The 23,445-nt window shown below is 45.6% G+C and overlaps 1 protein-coding gene across 3 annotated transcripts in view; it reads right to left on the bottom strand.

Annotated features, from left to right (window-relative positions):
* DET3 (vacuolar ATP synthase subunit C (VATC) / V-ATPase C subunit / vacuolar proton pump C subunit (DET3)) overlaps positions 1-8,700 on the bottom strand; it is a 71,701-nt gene extending 63,001 nt beyond the window's left edge. For 2 of the 3 annotated variants that reach the window (XM_086797886.1, XM_086797885.1), the window contains exons 1-6: positions 8,467-8,677; positions 8,311-8,379; positions 8,104-8,231; positions 7,941-8,040; positions 7,797-7,864; positions 7,563-7,704 (exon numbers count right to left, since the gene is read on the bottom strand). In XM_086797886.1, the coding sequence (XP_086654012.1) occupies positions 7,563-7,704; positions 7,797-7,864; positions 7,941-8,040; positions 8,104-8,231; positions 8,311-8,379; positions 8,467-8,586 (627 nt within the window). In that variant the 5' untranslated portion in view covers positions 8,587-8,677. Of the gene's footprint in view, positions 1-7,562; positions 7,705-7,796; positions 7,865-7,940; positions 8,041-8,103; positions 8,232-8,310; positions 8,380-8,466 lie in introns of all 3 variants that reach the window. The other variant, XM_086797883.1, reaches the window with a different exon arrangement.
* Between the last annotated feature and the right edge of the window lie 14,745 nt (positions 8,701-23,445).

Raw genomic sequence — 23,445 nt, 5'->3', positions numbered from 1 at the left:
GAGGATATCTCTTTCCCTCCCTGAAGAACCTCCTGCTGAAGAGCCTGCAGCTTGTTGATGTGCTCCCGCATCATCGACGACTTTGCAAGATTCATCACCCGCATCTGAACTTCCAAGGAGATCTGCTTCATAGGTGATACCCTGTTATACAGAGAAGCCAAATGCTGCCAAATCTCTCTGGCCAGCGTCATATGCTTTATATGGTTGATCACCTGTGGTGTGCAATTTAGGAAGATGAAAGAACAGACACAGACATTGACACAATCCCATAACTGTGCTTGAGCCTCTCGTTCCTTCCGTATAGAGGATAACTCCCCGTCTTCCAACTCCAGCTGTGAAACACCAACTACAATGAAATCAGCCAAGTCATAAGACTCCAAAACAGACTCCATCATTACCTTCCATATACCGTAGTTGTTCCCGTCCAACTGTCGGTCCATCGGGAACGTGGGGAGTGTAGGGATCTTCACATGCTTCTCAGCCATCTCAAGCAAGTCTGCCATCTCAAGGGTTCACAAGGTCTTGTGAAGGGAGAGTGGGCAGGAAAAAGAAGAAGAAGAAGTTGCAAATAATAAGGTGGTTGTCCAACGGTGATGGCCGCCTTCTGCCCGATCACCAAGTCCCGAACCGCCCAAACAATCTCCAATCAGCACCTCAAATCAGCAAACCCTCGAGGTCCCATTGTCTCCAAGCTTCAAGCAACCTGGGGATCTAATACCATGTCAGAATACACAGCGGAAATGAAGACAACTGCTATAGAGAGTAAAACGCAGATGAGAGAGGGAGAGAGAAGCTGTATAACTCTGTTATATACACACCAGAAAATCCCGCAATGTACAATAGAAAGTGTGGGGGGCAAGGGGCCATTTTATATGGCCCCAGGCTACTAGTCGGCCAGTCCAAAACAGGCCGACACCAGCATATATGCGCACGACCAGCAAAATCTACCGGGCACAAGATCAATGTGATGATCTTCCGGTCGTATGGGTGGCAACTCATTTGGTAACTCATCACAGCAAAACAATCATTGTACTCTCGCAAGAATTTCAAGCTATCATTACTAAGAGTGTTTACATACACGTGATTTTCCTCGACATGATCTCGACAAAAATCAAGTACGCAAACACACTCTTTTTCATTACTTTCTTAATTTGTACATGAGATACAAGGGGAATGGTATCACTCTCTTCACCAGTATCAATTACATACTCTCGGCCTTTATACATGAAGGTGATCCTGTTGGTCTTGTAAGCCTTGCAGAGATCAATACGTCAGATATGAAAATACATGTACCAATGGATCCTCGTGGCGGTAGAGCTTCAATTCTTCTTCTTGTACATGGAGAAGAGCCTGCATACGAGTAAGTTCAACCCTTAAGACTATGGACTCTTCTTCTTGCATTTTCTCTTTGCCACGGGACAGCTGTCCCACATATTCATGTTCCCTAATGTGCACCACATGAGTTTGCTCATCCTGTACAGCATTGGAGGCATGCATTTCATTGTCCCCGCCTCTTGCGTTAGCATCTCCAACATTCACTGTATGGCTGTCCATAGTGTTCTAAGTGTCGAGATAGCTAGTGACACCAAGATTTAATGGACAACGTGCTCAATACAAGAAGTAATTTGCTGAATTGACAAGAAACACACAATGAGCTGGAATGGCCGACCCCCCCCTCAAATAAAGTATATTGATCTTGGGAGAATCAAGTACATAGTATCATAGGCATTTCTGACCAGATTTCCATACCAACGCATATGAATACAGTATTGCAAACAATGTGGTTGTCGGTGTAGAGTTGCAACTCACACTACCTCTCAAGTGCCCATGTTCCCTACCATCTGCTCTCTATTGTTCCACCAACACATGGTAGCAACAATCTGCAAGAGAGCATGTAGGACAAGAGAACACTACACAGGGTATGTGTCACTATGTGATCTTGGAGTCCGGTTCCTCCCTCTTGCTACTTTTCCATATTTAAGCATAAAAGCTTACCAATTGCAAGTAGAGTCGATGACAGCAGAAGTCTTCGCGATGGAAGTGCTTGGAGCATGGGTGGACCAATTGGGTGGCCAAATGGTGACAGGAAGACGTATATGATGGGTGGAAGCAGATGGAGAGGCCCCTAGTGATGATGATCTCGCACATGATTAGGAGTAAGCCTTCAATGCCACATGAGATTGTGAGAGCGGAGATAGGGTTACACCAATCATGACGAGGGCTCTATTCCAAAGAGTGACGTACTGGCACAGATTATGGGAGCTCCCACCACATAGATACCCCCAGCTCGCCCTAGAGTCCTAGAGACAGCTTGCACTAGACGAAGACACACAGTGCTGGTATGCACAAGTGAGCACTTGGTTTGGTATACATGGCATGCAGATGGGGGCACTCCCCCTGTTTAAGTACAGCATCGAGGTCCCCTCCTTTGCTCTCAGCAACATAGAGTTGAACAGGGTCATCAGGAAGGACATTGTGAGATTGGATACTCAGAGACATTGGATACTCAGAGGACCTGGCGTTCACTTGTTCAGCCCTTGGGGACGAAGATGGCCTTCTACAGAGATCATTTCTTCCCTTGATAGAGGATGGTTTCATCATACGCCCGTGTTGCACGGACACACATCTGTCATTTGGGGTGTGATATGTGATTGGACAGATCCACACCTCATCCCATCAGTTGAGAGTGGAGACACCTAGATATGGGCTGGGGGCAGCTGCACCATAGGACAGGATATACCAGCTTTGTCATACAGAGGCCCACTATATATGCCTATGCTCGGTATACTAAGAGATCAGGGGGAGCTTCGACTGTCTCTTTTGAGACGGATTTAGACCACTTTCCAAGATCATATACCAGAGATGCCCGGGGCTCTTCCTTCTAAAGCTCCACAAACGTAGAGAGTCCTTATTGCGGCCGAGCCCAATAGCACCCACCCGAGGACCAGGATAGAGAGCTCTCATTGACTTATTCCAAACTATAGCTTCGAGAGCAGATCCACCCACTACACTTGACCTCCATGCTGATGCAGGAGCCCGCCGAGAGGAGTGACACTAGACAAAGCCATCGAGCTATGTAGAGCTCAACGCCCGCGCTCGCGTCGCCACGGGAGGATCAGAGCCATCATTTCCCACCACCACAGGACTTTCTCCCGCCGGCTCGACTCTACTACATTGGGTACCATGATGCAGCGCCCCATGCGGGATATTTTAGAATGATGTGAGAGCTTGACGCTCCTTGTATTGGAATCAGCTTTGGCATTTCACCTCTTATTCCTTTCTTTTATTTTTAGTTATCCATGATGATGTATTCCATGGACATGATGTAATCTTTTGGTCTCGTAGGTCACTTTGGCCTTTGTAAATGTTAATATAACTTTCTTTCTTTCTCTCTCCAAGGCTCAAGCCATAGCCATTGGCCCACTCTCTCTCTCTCTCTCTCTCTCTCTCTCTCTCTCTCTCTCTCTCTCTCTCTCTCTCTCTCTCTCTCTCTCTCCACAAATCAAGGGATGCTAGACCCCAGCAACTACAGGACTATCATGATTGGTCATACATTGGCCAAACTTTATGGCGCAGTGCTCGAGGCAGAGTTGAGCTCGTATGCAATGAGATGTCTGATTGACCAGGCTAGGGCACGGGAGGAGAGATTATACTGCTGCTTTGTGGATTTCCGCAAAGCATTTGACACAGTGCCACGAGAGACTCTTCCAGCGCCTACAGTCATTGGGGATCCCATCAGAGATGGTTTGGGGCATCTATGCTTTATATGAGCAGGTCTTCGGGCGCATACAATGCCCCAGGGGGCTATCTGATGTTATTGCTAGCACCATAGGTGTGAAGCAAGGATGCCCACTCTCTCCTACACTATTTGGGCTATACATTGATGAGGTGGCTGACTTCATTGGTCACGGTGGTGGGGACAGGGTAGACATCTCAGGTACCACAGTCCAAATTATGCTGTATGCAGATGATATTATTCTGGTCTCTGAGTCGCGGATGGGACTACAGCACCATCTCCATGCACTCGATGACTTTTGCACACAGAGGGGGCTTACAGTGAACCTTGGGAAAACCAAGGCCATGATTTTCCACACCTCAGGGCCGGTTCGACGACAGGCCATCTTCACACTAGCACGAGGACAAGTAGAGGTGGTAGACTCATATGTGTACCTGGGGATTACATTTACGACTCCGCCAAGAAGATTTACTATGGCACAGGCAGCCAGGGATAGACTCACACAAGGGTATGCAGCTCTGGCCATGCTAGAGAGACAGTGTCACCAGGCACACTTCCAGGAGCCCCGCACGAAGGGGTGGTTGTTTGACACACTAGTCACCCCTACTTTGATGTATGCTGCAGCAGTATGGACACCTGGGCTCGCCACCTCCACATGGTCTCAGATAGAGAGGCCTCAGATTCTCATGCTCTCACGGATGATCCGCAGCAAACCCTCCGTCCCACATGACATTGTCCGAACAGAGTTTGCTGCACCTCCTATGCTAGTAGAGGCCCTCTTCCAGGCGACCTGCTTCATACAGAGGATCAGAGATATGCCATCAAATCGACTCACATAAAGCTTTTGAGGCCTACAGGCAGCTCGCAGAGAGTGGAGATAGGAGATCATGGTATTCACAGATGATACAATGGCTCACTCAGCATGGTCTTGACATAGATCACCTGCCACCTTTCCAGTATGATATACATGCACACCACATCCAGCTCTCTCACACTGAGAGGAACAGAGTCCTTCGACAGGATTTATGGCAGCGATACACCTAGTCAGCCTCTACTGCCGAAGATGCTATACTACAGAGATCAATTTATGCGTATCTCAGCGGATAGGTTCATACAGAGACCTAGATTTGGCCATGTAGAAGATCAAGTCAACGTGAGTGCCTTCAGCCTCACCCTTGGTGGCAAAAGTAGGCCAATGGTTGAGGTCCTTGCCTCACAGTGCCCGAGTGGTGATTGGCCAGCTCAGAGTGTCATCACACCAGCTTGAGATTGAGGCAGGTAGGGCAGCACGGATCCCCATAGCAAAGAGGATATGCAGACTATGCCAGGAGGAGGTTGAGAGTGAGGAACATTATGTATGCAGATGCAGAGCATATAGTGTCATTAGAGAGAGATACATCACCATCTTCAGTGGACATCTCTCACTCCGCCAGATCATGGAGTCCGCAAACCAACGCAGATTTGGCCCGTTCTTGCTAGAGACAAAGCGCCACAGAGAGACACTGCTACGAACTCAAACCAAAGGAAGAGGTGGGCGACAGCTCCAGCTCACTGATTTCTTCCATAGATCTATCCCAGTGCCTATCCTGATACAGGAGGGGGTTACACTTCAGCGCGTTGCGGACCTCCGAGCCAGATGGAGACCGAGAGCACCAGGATACCAGACTCCCAGACTACATCAGAGGGAGATCACAGAGATACGGGCTCGACATCAGGACCATATCCAGGAGCGGCTAGCTCACTTACACTCACACCCGGAGATCATGCTCCGAGGTATTTTTGTCTCGCCATCGCCTATGTATCACATATTACACCCCCATTATGGTACTGGTTGGAGCTAGACAGATCTGCATTGCATTCTTGTATACCCTACGCATATAGGTTGCATACTGAGCCTCTAGTAGTAGTGGTCCATCCATCACACCCCCCCACTAGCTCCCCCCCACTAGCTCAGTACTTTCATAGTTTATTTCATGTTCATTTTGTCCTTTTTTTTTTCTGGACATCCAGAAGACATTAACAATTGTACATTAATTTGTCTCATAGGTCAAGTCCGGCCTCTAGTAGACGTTAATACAGCTCTCTCTCTCTCTCTCTCTCTCTCTCTCTCTCTCTCTCTCTCTCTCTCTCTCTCTCTCTCTCTCTCTCTCTCTCTCTCTCTCTCTCTCTCTCGCGGGCCTTACCCTCTCTCTAGGCCTCTCCCTCGGGCTGTCAAGCCGCAAGCCTATCAGAATGGTGAAGGAGGTGAATGAATGAAGCCTTCAAGTTGCACACTATCCATTTCAAGAAAGCCACCAACAAGTCCAAGTCGTGTAAGTGGACTTGTGGATATTGTGGCGAAAACTATTCAAGCAGCGTCACAAGGCTTCACCAACATCTCGCAAAGGGGGGGAGGTGAGTTGCGCCATGCAAGCAAGTCCCCCAAAGTGTATCCGCCGACGACATGTTCAAGAAGATTAGGGGTGGAGCGGGTGACTGGGATAGTGGCAGGAACTCATCGGCATATGATAAGGTCATCTCTTCGGTGCCGGAGGTGAATACATCCTCCCCCGCCACCTCCGTACTCACATCTACCACCGCTCAAGTGTCCACCTCTGCCTCCACGAAGAGGCAAAGGTTCGAGCAACCAAAGAGACAAGCCACTCTTGCCGGGGGGGGGGGGGGGGGATGTGTTGGGGATTCTCTACTTTGTCTTTGCATCTTCGAGAACACCAAAGCCAAAGTCATTGTGATTCGTGAATGTGGGTCCATGTGAAGGATGGACCGGCATAGGCTACTCCAACATGCGCACTAAGAGGCTTGATCCTGTGCGAACGAGATGGACCAAGTACGGGTGTAGCATCCTCTCCAATTCATGGAGCGACCCAAAAGAAGAGAGATATCATCAACAAACTTCTCTCTTGCCCTCTTGGCACTTGCTTTGTGCGGGACGTGGAATCTTGAAAGGCAGGGAGGAAGACCTCGGGCAAGTTCATATATCACCATATCAAGCAAGCAATTATGGAGGTGAGTTACAAAATTTCAAGTTGCATATGATTCATGACGATGTTGCACTTGCATCCATAATTCCATTCACGTAATAATGTATGTTGTAACTTGTGGACTGTATGCTACACCTCATGTAACACTTCCTGGAAATATTCAGACATCCCTCAGCCAGAAAGGCAGGCTTAGAAAGTAGTGCCTCTCTTTACACTATCAGCAGCCAGGAATCTGAGAGCTTTGACTCTGAAGATCCCTAAACAAGGAATGAGACTACCCCCTAGGTTCCACCTGTGAAGAAGATCAGGTGGAAGAAACAGAGGGAGTATGCCATGGATGAGGAGAAAACAGCTAGCTAAGGAATGAATCTGGCAGTGAAGAAGAAGAGGTAGGAGGAGGATACCAAGTTTCCGAAGTCTCCAGATTGCTGCTCTCACTGCGGAAGGTTTAGAGTGTACAGTATGGGAATCCCCAAACCCAAGAGGTGCTTATTTTGCGTTTCTGGTTTTAATGTAAAAAAATCCCACTTGTCTTAAATGCCACACTGATGTTACTATTAAAATCAATTCAGCTTTCAGCTACCTTACACCTTCATGCGAGGTACATGCATATTCTTTTTTTTTAATAGAATGATTCTATGCTTTGACCAAAATAAATGTATCTTTAGGGAAGAAAGTAATTTGTCTCGAGAATAAGGAACAAAAAAACAAACACACAGTGAGCAGTAATTGCAGCTCTGATTGATAGTGAAGCTCCAAAAACTAAAAAATGTTAGCAGACTGAAATAGAAGTAGAGACATGAACTGCATCCAACTTGAAAAAACACGTTCAGGTGAATACATACCACAAAGTTTGAAAGCGTTTCGTAGCTCGATAACCAATCTTTTTGTGAGTATTTGGAGATCACCACAAAAAGCGTTATCAGGTGTTCAGAACTAACAATGTCTTCAGCCTTCACTAGACTAGAAAGGTCCCGAACTGCCATGCTGAACCGCCAAGCATGCAGAAATACTTGAGCAAGCCTTTGTGAAACTCTTTAAAAGAAAAGTCAACCTTGGATGAACCATGCTAATATTACCTGCCAGTTTGTTTCCGATTGATTGCACTCAGCTGTCCCTTGACGTTGTTATACTCTGCAACGCGAACCTGCAATGTTCGGAGGATACAAAATTGTAAGGTATGAACCGAAGGAGTGCAGGAGGCCAAGGTTGGCGAGGTCAACCTTGAGATCGTCTTCCAGCTTGGTCACGTTTCCCTGAATGGTATCAACGGTCTCTCGGAGTGGGCTCATGAGAGGATACTTAGCCTCGTCCCAAGTGAACCTGCACACAACAGATCATCAATACGTGCGACCGCTTTCCCCAAGGACAAGACTGCGCACCCACCTTGTGACGTAGGAGTCAACGGGAACCCCTTCTACTGACAGTGTCCCCGCATCCGAGCCGGACACCCGCTCCAACTCCTCCACCTGACGCCGGATCTTATGAGTCACCCCTTCCACCACCGAGTTTGCCTGTCGCACAAATCGCCCCTGCTTTACTTGGAATTCCCCAACGCAACAAAAACCCAAGAAACTTTTACCACTTCCTTACCTTCACCAGATCATCGCTGAGCGCTAACAGGGAATCTAGCGTCCCAACTCTCAGGTCCGGTATGTGCAACTGTAGGCGCAAACAAATTTTTTAAATTAAAAACTTGAAAAGGGAGCAGGAGGAGGACATCTCGTTCGGATCCATTCGGGATGGCACCTTGTAAGCAGGGGTGTCGAAGGCGGACTTGGAGAGGCTCTGCTGCAGGGCAGCCCAAGTTGCTCCTGCCGAATCCTGCACCGGAAGCGACACTAGGTGATAGCGCATGGTGGTGGCCATCCTCACTGGCCTGAAGGAGCGAAGATGGTGATGTTAAGAGATGGTTACAACTCTCTCTCTCTCTTTCTCTCTCTCTCAGATACACACACATATATATAACTAAATATTTGTGTAATTTCTCAATGAGAACCATCAATCCTATTGGTCAACTTAGAGGCTTAAAAACACACCGACCTTGATCTTACAGGGTTTCCCATGGAGAAGGGGAATCAAGTTGTCAAACAAAAACTTTCTCAATTCCTCACGCCTAATTTATCCATTATATCTAAATCTAATTGTGCAAGCAAAACTTGAGGAGAATCAATCACATTAATGGTTTTACCTACGCATACTTCCTACATGGGAAAGCGTTGTTTAGACTAGAAGCCCTTCCATACCCACTCTTTTTCAACTAGCTCTCTCAATGTTTTGTCACTCGTTGCTTTCAGCTTAATTGATTGGATGTGTGTCAAAGGGGGAGATTCCACTGTGTTTGCGCATGAGAGGCCAAAAAGGGTTTTCCCAAAACCTTTCCAAGAGGTTGCATGCCACCTTAACATTTCTGGAGGATGTGTGAACAAGAGAGGCTGACTTCCTTGAAAAATCAAACTTTTAATTAGTTGCACAAGAAAGAGACACCCTTCCAAGGACCTATTATAAACCCAACCTTAGTTCACCAAAGAACCAAATAATTAGTTGCACAAGAAAGAGACCCTTCCAAGGACCTATTATAAACCCAACCTTAGTTCACCAAAGAACCAAATAATTAGCATACTAATCAAGAGAAGGCTGAGATGGCCATTGTTTATTGGCCACTTCCCCCCCCCCTTCACCCCTCATTGTTGGGAAAAATTAAGTGACACCCAACTTAGGGGGAGCCATTTAAATGTCCATGGTGTAATGTCCAAAACCTTAGAAATGAAAACCTTCTAATAATGAGCCTAAAAAAGAGTGCACCTTATAGTAAATCCAAGCAATGTAAATGGCAGTAAGAGATGAAGGAATCCACCCCTATGCAAGTGGATAAGAGCCTTCAATACTAGCCACACCAATGTTGACTTGGAGCACATGGAAAGGGCATCTAGATCATCAAATCAAGGGGAGCAACTTTTAGCACCTAATCACTCACCTAAATATACTTAGCATTGATCTAATCCTTGTATCCACACAAGCCTATTTAAGAGTCATGAATCTAATACAAAATATGTGTGAGCCATCATCATCATCTTGCTCTCATTATGATAGTGTGATTAAGTTCTTAATCATAGCTCATTAGTCATCATCTTTATGTTAATCCATGGCTCTAAGCCACTATGATCCTCCATGATTAATCATAGCTCATTCCCATCAATTGGTATCAAAGCATATCTTGATCTAAGCCTCATTAAGTAAATAATTAAGCCCACCGTTAGTAATTAACTAGCTTTTCTCTCTTAGCCAAAAAAAACCCCTCTATGTAAATCAGTTGAGATCTCCCTCTCTAAAGCTTTCTACTTCAAACTAACCACATAGGCCTCTTGCCAAGGTCCTAAGCTCACACCGTATCAAAGGGCATCAAGCAGTTTGGAGCATTTCATCATCAAGTCACCTTTGCAAACAACACAAACCTATCCAGAGGAAAATCATGACTTCAACATGTACAGCTGGAGTAACGTGTGCAACTGGAGTGGAGCTAAACCCTCTTAGGGATCCTCAATTGGGTCTATGAGAAGCACACACATAAAGTCTTAAAGCGTTCTATCCCACTGGGTCGGTGAGCATCTAACATTTTCTCAGATTTCTAGTATATGTCATGAACTATGGATTAAGGATAATTATATGCACTAATCCCTAGCATTGAGGGTTCAAACCTAACATTAGAGGGTTGCTATTTCATGCTATATTATTCTTTTACAATATTCCTTTGATTTGGGCATTCAATTGCATCCTCAACTTACACCACATTTCTACCTATGGCATTAAGGGGGATCATTGCACTAATGGTCATTAAGGAGTTAAGCACCTAATCTCTATGCAAAGGGTTTTGACACTACCCTTGAGAGTCTCAAGTGGTAAGACCATCCTCATTGCATCATCGTGCCCATCAGATAAGTTCATGGGGGAGGGCTTTCACATATAGGAAATTCTTATGGGGGATTGCTAGTGGGAGAGATGGGAGAGATCCTTGTCCAAATGGAGGAGATAAAGTGTGGAATGAAAGGGAAATAGCACTTAGCATCATTGCATTATGGGATGAGTTAGAGAAATTATTTGGAAATATAAAATTGTTTAAGCATATGCTTAATGCATTACGCTTAATGTATTACGTATTATGCATAATGAAATAATGCATTAGGTTTGGATATGTCACAAGGTCAAGATTTCTCTGCACACCTGAACTATATGAAGAGTTTGATGCAACAACATGCATCAATTGGAGCACCCATTGAGATGAGGAGGATTCCATTATTGTTCTACTCAAGAGTGTACCTGATGAGCCACTTATAAAAATTTGCCTAACCCAACCTTTGAAGGAGTTGTTGCTATTGTTGCACTCTTGAATAAGGAAAGGGGGATCGAGGAAAGGATAACACATATACCATAACAACAAGCATACTTTACCAAAGGTTCATATACCATAACAATAAGCATACTTTACCAAAGGTTCATACAAGCAACCATCATCAAAAGCACATGGTAAAATGAAGTGCAACTATTGTGGTGGGACTAATCACTTGGAGAAGGATTGCTACTTCAAAAAGAAGGCACAAACTCAAGCCAAATTTACAGATGAAGAAGGGAAAGGTGAGAAGGCCTCTGGCTGCTCAAAATGTAACGTCCCTCCCAAGCCATGTATGTATGTGTCTCTTTTAATATAGATTTCAATAAGAAAAGAGAGTGTAATTAGAAAGAGTGAGACAATAAGGCTAGAAACATTAGAAAAGTATTAGAATAAAAATATTAGCTCTAAAAATCCTAAAAGAAATAAGAACATAAGAATAGTTCTATTAAGAGATAAGTATCCCCAAAAATAGAATTTCGAGTTTAAGTGATAAGAGGTCATATTTAGAGTACTTTTACACATTTAGAGTCCATGCATACTAAAAATATGGAAAAACAACGCGTTTTTAAAGATGGTGCGTTTGCGGCTATATACAGACGTTTTTGCCTATTCTGCCCGCGTTAGCTTGTAGACCAGATGCCTTCCCGTTCTTTTGACTGGTTACATGACCATATTCTGAGTTTTTATGAGAGAGTTATGGCCGAAACAGTTTGCTGTTTCTGTCAGGGTCTCTACATAGAGAAAACTGTGAGAAGACAGCAAGTAGCCTCAAGGTAATCCTAGAGTTTGAGATGCATATATCCCTTCATTCTTACCTAATATCAGAAAAGAAGCTTAGATTGCTATAGTCTTTCGGAGGAAGAGACCAAAACTCCATAGCTTTTCTTTTAGAGAAAGAATAGTATGCCATAGCCCTGTAAAAGAGAAGGCTATTTTGCCACCATAGATCTTAGAAAAGAGAGAAGAGTTACAGTATGAGTAAGAGGAGATAAAGCTTGGAGATGATTGGATGATTTCAATCGTAAGAGAAGGTATTAGAAGACTCTATGTTCTAAAGCTCTTGTTAACGAGCAAAGGCAACGATAAACGAGCAAAGGCAACGATAAATTTCTATAAGGTATATACATTTTTTGTTTTTCAATTATATATCATTCTTAGGGGTTGAGGGCTTCTCTATTGATTGTTACAGTGATCTAGTTGATTGATTTACCATTTAAAGTTTGTATTCTTTTAAACAACAGCATATGCCTTAATAAAGAATGTCTTATCGCAATCTCAAGTTGAAATGCTAAAATCTGTGTGAGAAAAGGATTGTTTTCTTAAGAAAGTAACATGGATTGTAGTCCTATGATTTAGTGAGTAAATGGATTGTTATCTTGGTTAAATTAAGGTACAGGTACAACTCTCCCTGCCTTGACGCTGCCCCGTTCTTGTGCTTGTATAGCCGGACGGCGGAGACGTTAGTAAGGCCCGGAGTTGGCCCATGGTATCCCTCATACCATTGGGAGAATGAGGTTTGCCGATTGAGGCAAGTGATTGTGATGCTGCCTAGTTCTAAGGGCCCAGGCTAGTGCGGTGAATTAGCCCACCCTAGTGCGCAGACATCCCTCTGAGGGGCGGGAGGATCGAGTGATGGAGCCTGAGAGGGCGACAGGCCGGCTTGAGTCCTCGCCAGCGGCCGACGATGAGGTGTATGGTCCCGTAGGGTTTTGCCCAGCATGTGGAGGCTGGAAGACCGAATTCTAGATCATCGGCGGTATAAAGAAAAAGAATAAGAAAGCCAGTTTGGCTTGTATGAAATTGATTCATGTTTAAACTTTGTTTTTATAAATCTTATCTTTGGCATTATTGTATTGTGGAAAAAGGCAAAGGCTGTTTTAATAAACCTTGTGAAAGGGCCTTAATTAAGGAACATGTTTGTTTATGTCAAACAATGTGGTAGGAATAATTAGAAAACAAATTGACGCGTGAGTAGGGTGGAAAGTGGGAGGATGGAATGCCCCGACGGCACCATCCTACGGACGGGTGGACCCGATTAGTTGGGTAGCTTTCCAACATATTAAGTGAAAGCCCTACGTTAGATAAATAGGTTCTCAAGCAATTCTATTCTAGAAGACTAGGCCAATGGCTGTGCCTTGCATGGATGAGGAAAAAAGCGTTGTCTCTAGGAATCAAGACTAGTAGTTGCCCAAATTAATTACCCTATGGGTGATTTGATTTTTAGAAGACCACGCTCCCCCTGCGGGATAGAACTAGGTCTTACCTATGAATCGTATCCTTGAATCTCTGTATGGTCAAGGTGTCGATGAGTAGGAAATTTTCTCCAAGTTAAGACTTAGTGGACTATCTTAAGCGTTTCCCCTCTTTGTGGAACGGGGGAACCTTACACAAAAGAAGAGGCTAACCTAGCCCATGATGAATGGGCAATCTAATCATCAAAGGCCATAAGGCCCACCCCCACTTCCTACCTTGTGTAAAATATTACTAAGCTAAGATGGTGAAAATCTATGTAAAACAAAGATCTATATATGCTAGAGGGATGGATATCACTTGAGGGGGAGATTTTTGGGAAAAATCAAGTGACACCCAATGTCAATGGTGTAAAGGCCAAAACCTTAGAAATGAAATCCTTGTAATAATAAGCCTAAAAGAGTGCACCTTAGAATAAATCCAAGCAATGTAAAAGCCTAAAAAGAGTGTAGATTAGAATAGATCCAAGCAATGTAAAAACCTAAAAAGAGTGCACCTTATAATAAATCCAAGCAATATAAAAGCCAATAAGAGAGGTGAAGGAATCCACACCTATGCAAGTGAACAAGAGCCTTAAATACTAGCCACCACCAATGTTGACTTGGAGCACATGGAAAGAGCATCTAGATACACAAATCAAGGGAAACACTTTTAGCTTCGTCACCCTCCTCACCACCCTCCTCATTGTCACCCTCATCACCCCTCTCCTCATTACCCTCCTTGCCCTCATTGTCACTCTCATTGTTACTCTCATCTGCACTCCCCTCTTTTCCCCATTGTTTCCTCCTTGCCCTCGTTGTCATTCTCATTGTCAACCTCATCCTTACTCCTCTCCTTCTCCCCATCATCACTTTAGAGTAAGCATTATCACCAAACAATGTTGGGAGAAATGGGGGGCACTAACCATTGATGACACGACCTTGTTGTTTTGGTGAAACTCGTTGATGCAGCCATCACTACACCCATAGGTCCCTTGAAGGATTTAAAGATCAAGATCCTTGGAAACCACCTTCCGCCGCATCTTTCTGGTGATGAATTTCGGTGGACAACCAATTTCGTATCATTGCATCCTTGGACGACCCTTTACGAGGGAGACAAAAATGATCCATGACTAGGATACCAACCAAATTTATATTTGAAGAAAGGACCAAACTGTGAAGATCAACCCACACACTTGGAAGGTGCATCCCATGAGCAGTCGACCCTTCGTAGAGGACTCGGTAACAACCACCTGGTCCACTGCAATCCACCTGGTCCACCTGTGCCAAACGTGCCATAAAACAATTGATGAGGAAAAGGATAGCGAGGAATGTGCATCCCTCTTAGAGCCAAAAGACTTTAAGAATCGGATGCATATCCTTGCTAACTTGGAGATACTTCTAAGACGCACAGGAACCCGGTTTGCAATAGCCGATGGGCAAGAGATTATGTCTCTCTACCTTCTTAACACCGCATGCTTGCTCGAAGTCGCCACTCATGAGCTAAAAAGGCCAATAATGTGGAACCATTACGGGGAAAACACTCACAAACCTGATGGATTCCCCGGACAAGAACACTATGTACAAACACCCAGTGGCTTAAATACATAGGGGTAGTTGAAGCACATGAATACTTCAACCAAGTCTGGCAAAAGGAGTTCAACTTCCTCATGGTCCACATGACTACCCCCCCCAAACCAATGGAACCCATTGACCCCCAACTCGAACCCCAAAAGTTTTGCCACTGTGCGCAAAGCACGCAACAAGAAGGTAGCGCTTGCAGAGAAAGAAGCCAAAAATTGATAGAAGAGAAAAGTACTAAACAAGTCAACAAACACTTCAAAACCTTTAAGATGGCCGATCGATTTATACAATATGAATTGGCCGAAGGGACTCATAATGGAAAGCCAGGGATCTCGTATAATGGTCCACCAGCCAAGGTGAAGGAAGTTAACCTAGTGGACTCGAGCGAAGACGCGAGGCCTATCTACATTGGGAATGACCTCTTAAGGAATAGAACTTGTCACTCTCCTCATCACTGAATTCTAGGAATACTATGCCTGGAAGTACACATATATGAAGGGTGTACCTCCCGAAGTGGTCAAACATACGATTCTTATGGTTGATGGAGCGAGACCGATCAAGCAAAGAGCTTACCCCATGAATCCAAAATACTCCAAGATGGTCCAGGAAAAATTGATCTACTCATAGATACAGGATTCATGTATGATATTGAGCACACGGAATGGATCTCACCCATAGTGATAGTGCCCAAGAAGAATGGGAAGGTGCGAGTGTGCCTGGACCTCAAAAAGGTCAATGTCGCCACTATATGGATCACTATCCCTTACCCTTCATAGAGCATGTGCTTGAAAGAGTCGGGGGAAAGGAAGCCTACAGCTTCCTGGATGGATTCTCTGGATATAATCAGGTGTTGATCGTTCCAAAAGATCAACACAAAACAGCCTTTGCAACTGAATGGGGAACTTATGCATATCGTGCCATGCTTTTTGGGCTAACCAATGCCCCCGACACCTTCCAGTGTCTGATGTGCACAGCCTACAAGGAGTATCTCTGGAAATTCCTTGAAGTCTTCATGGATGACCTCTGTGTCAATTCCATGTGGAAAGCACACCTCTAATGTTTATGGAAGGTGCTAGAAAGATGTAGGTTCTATCTAATGTATTTCCCTGAACCCTCTCAAATGCCAATTCTGGGCTCGACATGGAATCATACTGGGACATATTGCTTCAAACAAGGAATCTCCACTGATGAGAGTAAGGTGTGGCTCATCCTTAAGCTACAACCACCAACCAACTTTAAGGGAGTCTAGCGCTTCATGGGACACGTTAGGTACTATCAGCGTTTCATTTTCATGTATAACAATATAGCTCTCCCCCTTTACGGACTCCTAATCCTCTTTGAGTGGAAAGAGGAATACCAATAGGTGTATAACACCCTATAGAAAGGGTTAGCAATGGTTTGCCATTATCTTCTGGCAACCAAATTTATCTTCTTTGTAGACCATCAAGCTCTTCTCTCCCTGGTAAACAAACCCTGCAGAACCAGAAGGATCACCCGATGGTTGCTGATCTTGCTTGAGTTCGACTTTACTGTCACAGTGCGAAAGTGCTCACAACATGTCTTGGCAGACCATATGTCATGCATTCCCAATGACGAGCTGCTGGTGGGAGTCGATGACGATTTACCAAATGCTGCCTTGTTCCAACTATGCTTAATTCCAGATTGGGGAGAGGAGGTTGCACACTTCCTCGCCAATGGCCTACCAATTGACCCCCCACTCCTCAACAAAGACCGAGCATGGCACCTCATCAAACATGCGGCCCCCTACCAATTGATTGTTGCAAGCCAACTCTATAGGCGGGGGAAGGACAAAATTATAAGACGTGTTCAAGAAGACGAATATGTCTTCCTTTTAGAACAAGCTCACTCGGCTTGTGCTGAGGGACACTTCGCAATAGATATCACTATGCACAAAGTTCTCACAATAGGGCTATGGTGGCCCACCTTGATGACCAATGCAATTGAATATGTCAAACAATGCAACGAATGCCAACTTCCCAGCAATTCCATGCTTTAAGGACAGCATGCCCTTGAACCTCGTCGTGTCCTTGTTGTAATCGTTTGAAAAATGGGACATTGATTTCATAGGACCCATTAGTCCAACAGCTTGATACACTCAAGCTCAATACATCCTTGCCCACAAACTATTGCACGAAATAGGTCGAGCCAAGGGCTACCCACAACGCTGATGCACGGTCCAATACCAAATTCCTGCATGAGTCAGTGATCACTCGCTTCGGATGCCCTCTTGAGATCGTGGGTGAAAATGGCACACACTTTATTAATGACATGATACAATTCCTCTTACAAGAATTCCTAGTCAATCCTCCCCTTACTTCCCCCAAGCCAATGGCCAAGCAGAAAGTATAAATAAATTCCTTTGTGCCATTTTAACCAAAACAGTTGAGGCCAGCCGTAATGATTGGGAACAAAAATTGCCTGCGACACTCTGGCCTATTGAACATCCTACAGGGCTACCACCAATGCAACACCCTTTAGTTTAACCTATGGTACTGAAGTAGTCATGCCTATGGAGTGCTTAGTCCCCAGCTTGCAAATTGCAGTAAAGGGAAAACTCATAGGTAATGTCATCGGCTATTGCCTGTTTGAGCTAGAAAATCTTGATGAAACACGCCTCCTCGCTGTATATAGTATGATTGTCTAAAAATTGAGGCATAAACAGTAGTTTGATGACCAACTTAAGGACAAACAAATGAACAAGGGTGACATGATCCTCCTCTTTAGCACAAAAAACCACAAAAAGAAACTCTCACTCAGAGACTTAGGACCTTTGCTAGTCACTGAGATAACCCTGCAAGGTGCAATGCGTATTGAAATGCTCGAAATGTCAAGATAGCAAGATATTTCCAACGGTAGCAAATTGAAATGCTAATATGGCCCACTCGCCGAGTCCACACTAAGGGCCAGCCATGGGAAAAAAAAAACAAAAAACCTAGCATGAAGAGATGAAAGAAACCACCCAACGAGAGGCTAAAGAACACCAATCCAAACTTCAGGGGAAAAACATCGTGGTCAACATGGCCCAAGTCATAGACCTTGCAGAAGAAGTCTAGGAAGTGAAACTTGCTTGGTTATGGTTAGGAATGACCACCCCGAACAACAAAAAACTGAGCATGAAGAGATGAAAGAAACACCCAACGAGAGGCTAAAGAACGCCAAGCCAAACTTCGGGGGAAAAACATCGTGGTCAACATGGCCCACGTCATAGACCTTGCAGAAGAAGTCTAGGAAGTGAAACTTGCTTGGTTATGGTTAGGAATGACCACCCAACAAGAGGCTAAAGAACACCAAGCCAAACTTCGGGGGAAAAACATCGTGGTCAACATGGCCTAAGTCATAGACCTTGCAGAAGAAGTCTAGGAAGTGAAACTTGCTTGGTTATGGTTAGGAATGACTACCCCGATAAGCTTCACCCAAAAATTGGCTCTTGTCAATATAGTGGCTAATCACAACCTAATGTTCTATGACACATGGCTCTCCCTCGGGAGGCCCCCATTAAAAAATGCCCCAGAGCCAATGGTCACAATGGTGATAAGGATGGATGGAACACAACCACTGCAACATCAACTAGGACGCAAGGATTGCCACCCTACAACTGGCCTCTAGCCAGGTTATAGTCCTGATGATGGAAGAAGAACCCGTGCCCTCCGATCAATCATTCCAAGATGATAACCCCCCCTCCTCCTCTCACCACTATTATTCCTCCCTCCAACCAACACCGATCCATGCGGCTTAAAAAGAGACCTCTTCCCACTCTGCACACCCAGTTGCCTCGCATATCCTCACCACTACCCAACTCTCCTAAATGCCACCACCGCTGCTGACCCCCCTCGCAAGACTAACCTCACTCACAACGCTAACCCTACTAACAAATCTAACCGATGCACACAGGGCATGCACTCTCCCTAGTGGTGGATACCTAAGAAACTTCTCACATCCCAAGGGTATTATGAAGGTGCCACTACTTTGTGGATCCCCCGTCGATCCACTTCCCACACTCACATACCGGCTCAATCAGCTCCTTGTCCCTCTCGAAGGCAACCCATTTGGCAACCCCAAATCCACAGGGTACAGGACAATCGCCCTCCCAAATGCTCCCCAAGGCCAAACCATCCTTGCCCACACCCTAAGCCTTTCCCAATAAATTATCGGTGGGTCCCTAAGCCTCTACTTCAAGCTCAAAACTACTATCAAGGCAATCGCAGAATTTGGGTCCCCAAACTACCAAGGTACCCCCTTCCTACCCTTGTCATCTCATCGTTTTACAAACACTCCAATGGAAGCTCAAACTGGCCTCTACCACTACTACTGCACAGGACAAAGGGAAACAAAAACTTCACGAAGCAACCTTGCCCCTCCAACCGAAACCCATGGTCCCTAACTGTAATATACCCTCGACTTCGGCAACTCCCCCACCACTCATTATCTGGCTACCTCGGTGTACTCACACTCAACCCTTGGCATCTCCAAGCTCAACTGCTCCCTCCTTGGAAGCCTTTGATCTTCCAAAAGGATACACCAATCACGCAACCATCAAATTGGAGTCGTCTTCTCACTTTGGCAAACTAGGCACGGAGTTAGTACAAAACCCCTAATGGGGTGCTGGCTACATAGCCCAGGGGTACAAAACCTATTTGCAGGGTGCCAAAAAAAAAATCTCTCTCTATCGGAATCCACGATCGTAGCCTTGTGAAGACATGGTCGTACCATTGTGAAGCCATGGCCATTCCTTTCTCAATGCCATAAGACATAGCCATACCCCCTTGTGAAGACACAACTGTACCCTTGTGAAGACATGGTCTTCCCATTCTTAATACCATAAGCCACGACCCTACCAACCATCAGCCATTGTCGTACTCTGGAGATGACGTGCATGTACCTTGCTCACCACCTGAAGCCACACCCATCCCATCTTGTTTGCCATGGCCGTACCAACCTCAAGCCATGCTCGTACCCTATCAAAGACATGCTCGTACCTTTTTGGTTGCCACGGCCATACCTTTCTTTGCCACGCACATGTCCTTCCTACAAAACTATAAAAAAGGGGCCCACCACTTCATTTTCCTCACTCTTTGCTCTCTCCCTAGCCAAACCCTTGCCAATTGTTTTCTTGAGCACTCACCTTCCATCCTCATATCCTTAGCACAATGATCAAACATTTAGACTCCTCCATCAAGGTACTCACCCCCCCCATACCCCTTAGAAGACCCATCTTGCTTGTAGCACTTACCAAGGCACCACCACCAAGGATGGGGTGGACTGGTCAAACATCACCAAGGAAGAGCTCATCATGCCAACTAGGGCCCTGTCCTTTCTTCTCACCACTAGATGGATAGACCGTTTTAGTCGGTGCAGCCTGTCTACACTTGCCACCAGGATCAACCAAGGCACACCTGTCAACTGGGCAGAGTACCTAAACAAGGAGCTGCACTCTGTATGTGAAAACCCACAGGGGAAGCTCACGGTCGCATCTTTGCTTACAAAAGTACTCTACCATGCCCCATAGGGTGGGATGAACTCCCCAAAGCCATCCAGTTGGAGGGCCCCAAGTGCCGTTTCGATATCTCTCCCTCCCCCTTGCTCCTCTCCCACCTCTCCACCCCTCAAGTGCCATCACCCCAACCCTCAAATCACAAGAGCAGGTTCCCTCCCACTCCAGTCCTACCCCAGACACCCAGGCATAAGCCGCTGAAGCCCACCGCAAGGCTGCTAAGGAGGCGGTGTAGGGCAAAGCATTTTTTGACAAACTTGTACGAGACACCACCACCCCTGTGCTCTTCTCCATTCCCTCATCACTTCTCGGAAGCTAGCCCCTCTTCCCCCACCTCCTAGTGCAACACATTGAAAACCCTCTGGTGGGCATGAACATGCAATTTTTGCTCACATGAGGCTTACTTGGAGGGCATTTGTTCATCACATGGAGAAGTGTTAGACTTTGTCAAAGGTTTCTCACACTTGGCCAGAGAGCTTATTAGCCAGAGGACGGATTGCATGGACATGCAGAAAGAACTAGTGATCGTGGCATAGCAACAGATGTTGCTTGCAAAGGCCCAAGAACAACAGAGTCACGAAGCTCTTTATGATGCCACTATCGCCAATGTCAACCTTTAACGGGCACTCAACGGGCACTCGAGGATCATGAGCAAAACCATTGCCAACACCCTCTCCTCGCTCTCAAAGCTTAGTGATAGCTCCAGGCAGCATAAGAAGTAGAACAGCGGGCGGGCACTACACACCCTCTCCCTTGCCCAAGACAAAGCATAGGACCTCTAACAAAGAGCGGCCAAAGCTGAAGAGACCCTCACAACCACCAACCTCGCCTTCTAGCAGTACCACGAGGTCATAGAGGAAGCCATCCACCACAAAACCTCTCAACTCAAAGCCGCAAGAAGCTCGGGCTGCCCAACCTCCACCCACCCCATTTGGCACTGTCCCTAGCGTGCTCGAAAAAAAGGTCGACGCACTGATGGACACCGCCACTGAATTCCCAATCCTCGCCATCAGAACCCAGCCCAACTCCTTAAGCTTCACTTCCGCACTATTCGCCTCACACCATTCTTCTGAATTTACTACAACATAATATTTTCATCGAGTGATGAAAATATTGTGAGAGAATGTGGCTTATGAGAGGGGTTCATCGAGTGATGAACCCCTCCCATAAGCCACATTCTCCTATATACTCAACAAACTACCCCTTCATAGTATCTCCCTCTTGGCAACCTTTTTATTTCAGGGCCAACTTTCTTTTACACATCCCACTATCTTTTTTGAACTCCCTGTCCTTATCCCGCAGGATTCACTCTTAGAGAACTTATGATATCACGTGAGTGTACAAGAGGGTTTTTTTTTATAAAATGAGGCATAAGCTTATAAGGTAGGGGTAAGGCCATGTATTTAGGTGAATACTAAATCTTAAATTTAAGTTAGGGGGAGGAGGCCTCAGTAGTACTTACCTTCATGGTACATGTATGGTAATGATCTAATGACATCAAGAAATGATCACAACATGCTTCAATAATGATTCACGTAAGATGTGATGATTTATAGTGATGATATCCTAGCACTTAACATCTATTTCTTGGTACCATGCATGAAGTACTTATGTTTGCTCAATAAGGTTCAAAGTAACATACTTTAACCTAAGGAGAGGGGGTGTGCAAATTCTGGAGAAAAAACATAGATATAAGGAAGGGGGGTGACAATCATTTTTAAAGGTATCCTTATAAGCTTAAATAGGGGGTGTTATCATCTTATGAGCATCATATAAAGGGGGTTTTCTTGAGGTTCATGCATGCAGGTGAAGTCCCCCTTTATTGTGAGTGAATCCCCCGGGCTGCCCATCCCCTCCAAGCCAATCTCATGAACTAGGCACATCTTCTTCGCTTCGGGCAACCAACTGAGCAAACCAACCCCATCGACCTCACAGTCCCAGATGGGCAATGCCCTTACCCATAATCCTCCCCCCACACCACGTGACGCCCTCCGATACCTCCCCTGCAAGAAGAGGTAGATCCACCCTGAATCCCTTCAACTGGCACGATCCATTAGATCACACAGAGTTCAAGTAGGCAATAAACATCTTGCTTGGTTGACAAGTCCAGGAGGCCCCCATCACCAGGGTGACCGATCGCATGAACATCCATGTCTTGTGGCCCTACTCGAACGCCAAACATCGCCGATGGAACGGGCACCCCCTACTTCTCACCTCATCATGTTCAAACTTATGGGCAAGTAGTCGGCCTAGCAATGACCCTTCCTCCTCAAGCCATTCATCTGGGAATAGTACTGCCAACTCCGCATTGATCCAGAATATCTGCCCATCCGCCGTGCTGGGCCTGGAACCTTTTTTATCATGAGAAAACAAAGAAACCAAAGCTTCACTAAAACTTCCCTTGGTTCGCTCCTCCTCCGATGCCCCAAAACCCTTGTACTAAGGACACCATGCTCAAATGCATAGACGCTTTCATCGATAGATACGAGAGCAGGTGCCGAATCCCGCAGTGGGTGGCCACCATCCAATTTTTTAACCTCATCATCACTCTCTTGGAAACCTTCCCAGATTGGCGACACTACCACTAGGGCAGTCAAGGCTTGGCCTTTGACCTCAATAAAGGCCCCACTCTGAAGTAACTTTTTGGCTACTACGAGCGCATCCAATGGGATGCCTGCTTGGCACCTACAGATGTTTGAACATATGATAGAGACAACCATCTCGACAAGTTACAAAGTCTTCCCCATCGAGCCCCCCCAACATCCCACGTCGTGGGCGAGGCTTCATCCGTGCTTACTCTATCTACTACCGCTAGATCCCTTGCCATCTCCGAGGACAAACTTGAATTAGGGAGGGGGTATGTTAACCAGACGACTGGGCGTTGTTATGATTCTTGTAATCCATCATTATGTAGCCACACTAAGCGCTTATTGAGAAAAGATATATGGGATGACTGAGCTTACAACTTGTGTAATGCTGGTCATAGGAATGAGATAGATGTACATAGAGTTAGG

This window comes from Cibotium barometz, unplaced genomic scaffold (assembly GCF_041138505.1).
Source record: "Cibotium barometz isolate CiBa-2024 unplaced genomic scaffold, ASM4113850v1 ctg488, whole genome shotgun sequence".
NCBI classification, from domain to species: Eukaryota; Viridiplantae; Streptophyta; class Polypodiopsida; order Cyatheales; family Cibotiaceae; genus Cibotium; species Cibotium barometz.
This window is presented reverse-complemented; position numbering and strand designations above follow the sequence as displayed.